Consider the following 5,000-nt stretch of genomic DNA (forward strand, 5'->3'; position numbering starts at 1 on the left):
CCTCTCCACGTTGACCGGTGGCGGTAACGCTTTAGACACATCGGAGCCCCTCTTTCCTGTGGTGGGCATAATGGTTTCGCCTTCGGACTTGAGCTTGTCCACAAAGTTGTCCACCTCTTTGCCTTTAGCGCCTAGTTTGAGAGCCTTACTGGGTCCACTGGGTCTGGAAGAAGACGTGGTACCGCCGAGGTGTTGGTGTAACATAACATAACGGCAACAACAAAAAAAGGACCTTAAACATGTGACATTTGGATGCCTTGGAGTCATACCTGATTGGAGCTGCCGTGATCTTGGGCTTTTCGGGCTCCGCCATGGTGTCTGTAATGATGGACCCTGAAGAGATGCTGCTCAGGCCAGCGCTGCCGAACCCCCCGAAAGCTGGCACCTTCTTTCCAGAGCGCTCGGCATCCCTCCTGGCCTGCTGCAGCTCCTTGGCCTTCCTCCTCATCTCGGCCTTGGCCTCTCTTTCCTGTGTCTGAGGGATGACACGATTCACATGTGGTTACAAACTGATGAAAATGCGTCGCAAAATTCAGTTGAGGTAATTTTCAATGACAAAAATAAGGTACCTAACCCCCCCCCCCCCCCCCTAAAATGTTCTCAACGTATTACGACTATTCTCAGAATTGATCAATTTGAATTAAAATCATCACAATTCCACTGAAATAAAAAGCCATCTGTGGAATAATGAACGCACTTCAATTTGAATCTTCTGTATTATGAATCCTTTTTTCTGATGATTCTGAGACAGAAGTTTGATTTTCAGAAGCTGTCAGTCATAATTAACAAACATTAAAACAAAAAAAGGCTTGAAATATTTTGGTGAATGTGATATTAATTACAAAATATACAAATGCGTCACCATAACACTGTCTGTGCTCAGACTGCTGCCCCGGATAGGCGGCGGAAGATGGATTATTGCAGACGTAATCAGAAGCACATGTAAAATCCAGTTCCTGTATATGATGTAAAAATGAAACACACTCACAAAAGTGTCATATTACCTCTCTGACAGCACGGAAAACCTTCTCCTCGTGCGAGTCCATCTCTGTGAATGTGCGGATTTGAGCAAGGTTTACGTTCTCTCTGTATCCGAGAGCCACAATCTCATCAAAGGCAAAGATCAGGTCAAAACAGTGCTCTGATATTTCACTCTCCTCCAGCACACGACAGTATTCTGGGATCTGGAAGGGGAGCAACAAAACATTGCCACAAATTAAGCAGCGCACACATTTAGCACATCTTGAAGTGGGTCGGGGTTGAACTTCACACCATCATCATCATCGTACTAATGGCGTCTGGCTGTGGAAATTGGCCCTCGGTTTCGGTCTCAGTTTGGCTAATTCTTAAAAAGTTGAGTCTCGGTTTCATAGAATAATACATTTGTAAATGACTCACAACCTGTGAAAAACTTGGAACATAAATTGTTACATAAACAACAAAATGTACTACTTTAACAAAACATTATAAAAGTGATTCAGCCTTAGTTAAGCAGTAACAAAAAATGATAAACATAATACCCGTTTTTGCTCTTTTTCTCGTTGAGAGCTTTATTCAGCTGTATTACTTCAATCTTTCGATGTGCTTGTGTTGCCGTACTGCAATAAGATTGGAACATTGAAGGTGTATGCTGTCAGTTATTTAAAAAAATCGTTATCGGTAAGTCAGGCTTTTTAAGGATCGGTGATCGGGCAGAAAAATTGCCATCGGTGCACTCCTACTCCTAAATGCAGTTTTGGAATATAAAGTCAACAAATAAGCACAAAGCGCCTGGACCGTTGTTTACGACAACACAGGTTTCATGCTGTTTCTGAATGTAAACCCAGGTCGCACATCGTCAGAGCAGTTTAGGTCCGTTTCAAAACCTAAAACCCCGGTTACTAACGTCCACACACCAAAGGAGTTTTCAAAAGTCTTCAGTTTTTAGAAACCATCGTTTTTAGTGACAGAAATCTGTGGTTTCGTGTGCATGATAGGCCAAATCGTAGAAAAATATTTTGTCAGATACCCGGCTGTACTTAGACCTGCCTTTAATATGCACCAAGATGCGAGAGACACCATTCTGACAGGTCTCAATGAAGAGATGCTTTCAGCACCGATTGATTACAACTACCGATAGTAATAGTTTATTGATTGCTCTCTTTCTTCGCACTAATATGTGACAATGCTCACTTTAAAAATCACCAAAATATCACGCAAAAATAATTTCTGCTCATATCGATAAGCGTTTCCTCACCACACGAGAGAAAAGTCTGAGCGTCTCCAAGTCCTCCAGGATGTTGCTGTTCTTGGTAGTGATGAGGACCATGTAGAGTTTCTCCAGTGGCTGGTACACATAACGGACACTGTCCGTTTCCACAAACGTGTGCTGCTTGCCCGTGTTCATCAGTTTCGGGAACGCAGCCAGGAGACCCTCAACGCGCGTACGGGTCATTTCCACAAACTGCCGTGATACGATGGCCTTGCCGGCCTTGGTGCACACTGCCGCTGCCAACAGCACCTGCAGGTAAAGAGACAGCCCATTTAGCATTTGGCTAAACAAATGCACACAAGTTGACAGCCCGGGCAGCACGCTGTAGTGAGTAGAGGTCTGCGCGAGTTCGCTCTGGTTTTCTACTAGGTGAATTTAGGTGAATTGATCACTCCAAATTGTCTGTCGGTGTGTGTGTGTGTTTGGTTGTTTGTTTTTCATGCGGCCTCCTGATGCTTCAAGCGTTTACCCGGCCTCTCGCCCGTAGTCTACTGGGATAGGCTCTAGCAACAGCCGTGACCTGCAAGGCAGATGAAGTGGCCAAGAAATTGAATGAATGAAAGTTGACAACCCTCTTTTAATTTACTCAGTGGTCACCGTAACTCCTAAAACTACGTTTCCCAATCGCTTTCACACACACAAACACCCGTCAGCTGATGACTTCGACTCATTCCAGTCGTCCAGGGTAACGCTGCTTTCCTGTTATCTTGAATTTTGGAGAATACACTCTGCATAAGTGTACGTTTAATCCAAAAAGAATTGCTGCCGAAAAGATCAAACGTAAACCGAATTTGACGACTTGCATGAAGGGACTGAAAACACGTTTCAGTGTGTATGATGAGTCATAATATCTACAAGGGAGCCAACCCAACTGAGTTTCTAAAATTAATTTGAAGTTGCTTAGTGAGACTTTCATCACATAACCGAATGAAGGAACTGCATTCATTCCACGTTGGCAGAAGCAGAGCTTAGCTTAGCTTCATGAACCAGCAACACCTGTGGCTATCCCCGACAGTCCAGCAAAACCGTGCAAAGTCGCACAACATAAAACAACACAACGCCAATGTTAACACTAAATGACGTTTTACAGAGGCACGTATCCAGTGTTGCGTGTCCGGGGAAAAAAAAAAATGATAGCAACGTTAGCTTTAGCTTGGCTAGTGATAGAGCTAACGCTAGCGCCAGCTTGTCAAGCCATTGACGTCGAAGATGTCCGACAACTCAGTGCCGCCTCCTCAGCTGGAATGCGCCGCAGCACAATACAACACGGCGACGCACGTTTTAGCACCCAAACGTAAGGTCGGTATTGTCGAAACAAAGCTCGGGGTTTTCCTCCTATTACGCCGTAGAACAACTGTGCTAGCTGACAGCTAGCTTTAGCAAGCGACGTTAGCCAAATGTTAGAAACGCTACGCCCCAAACAGACCAAGATAGGTTGATTCTCGACAGCCACTCACCATTTTGCTCTCAATGATCCGGTGATCGACCGTCTCTCCTCGTGTGTCTCGATTGAACGATTTCTAGTTTCTCTGGAAAACCAAGTTGCGTGAATATTCGTTAGCCAGCATCAATATGGCAGCAGCACAGAGCCACGTCTCCACCGGAAGAGCAGCGCAAGATCAACCCACAATGGAAGACCAATGACGTGGGGTTGCAAACGTAAACCTGGGCGCGTGCTCCTACTGCGCCATTGCTAAGTGTTGGAGTGGAGCAGCCGTCACATTGTGAGCTCATAGGGGTCAGACTGGAAACATTTTTATACAGCTAAGTTAGCTAACATACAAATATCAACAGAAGAGGGACCAATCTGACCATCAAAACAACTTTAATAATTGTTAATATGAATAAAACAAAGCAAAATATATGTAATGGGTGGCGCTGCACACTATTTAATTAATTAAATCCGTTTTGCAGTTGCAAATCTTTTTGACACAAATTTCTCTCCATAATTAACGGCATCGTTCATTAGGAACATGTGTGTCGTTGTCTGGACCTATACGCTGGTTTTCTGGACTGCTTGAGGGTTGGATGTCGTCAGGAGAACTAGTTGGTGATTCCTGGTATAATTCTTGAACAAACCTGTGTGGACCGTGCGTTCTGGACGCACAGTGGCATCCTTTAAATTGCAGCGTCTGTTTGTAGTATTGACAACATTCAGAATGTTATGATGCACTTTCTGCACAACTATTGACAATTAAAATAAATGTTGTTTTTCTTGTTATTCTTATTACACTAATGTGCATATTGTTTGCATTAAAATGCACCAGCACACGTTTGGCCTCATGGCCCAGCACTTTCAGCTTGTTGTCTGCTTTAATAAACAAGATTCAAGATTCAAGATACTTTATTGTCATTATGCGAACATAATAAAATCGTGAGAAGGCCCACGGCTTAAGGCACACATCATAACATATGTCAAATCAAAAACTAAATTCTCTCTCTTAAGAAACAATATATATACACACAGAGAGAGTGAACTGAAGCTGTTAGAAATTGCTAAGAAATGTAAGGTTGAAACAAAACAAAAATCACTTAATGAGGGTTTTGTTTAAAGGGTAAGCATTATTTCTTAATAGGGGGAAAGATGTGTAGTTAGTGGTTTGGTTATGTAAGAACTCCATTACCCAGCATGCCCACAGGAGTGGAGTATGTGCAGAACCAACGTGTATGACGGTAGCGCTGGGTTAATATGTTAATATGTTACACAAGCTCCGAATAAAATATAATAAAACCAGTTAACGCGCCTCGT

At 43.4% G+C, this 5,000-nt stretch overlaps 1 protein-coding gene across 1 annotated transcript; it reads right to left on the bottom strand.

Moving 5' to 3' along the window:
• Positions 1-9: 9 nt before the first annotated feature.
• On the bottom strand, positions 10-3,869 carry LOC137917394 (coatomer subunit delta-like; the record flags this gene model as incomplete). The annotated part of the gene is made up of 5 exons (XM_068760157.1): positions 3,709-3,869; positions 2,237-2,500; positions 1,005-1,184; positions 270-475; positions 10-163 (listed from the first exon to the last, which is right to left on the bottom strand). Coding segments are annotated over exons 1-5 (807 nt in total), but the record flags the coding sequence as incomplete, so codon positions are not given.
• Between the last annotated feature and the right edge of the window lie 1,131 nt (positions 3,870-5,000).

This window comes from Brachionichthys hirsutus, unplaced genomic scaffold, assembly GCF_040956055.1.
Source record: "Brachionichthys hirsutus isolate HB-005 unplaced genomic scaffold, CSIRO-AGI_Bhir_v1 contig_1008, whole genome shotgun sequence".
NCBI lineage: Eukaryota > Metazoa > Chordata > Actinopteri > Lophiiformes > Brachionichthyidae > Brachionichthys > Brachionichthys hirsutus.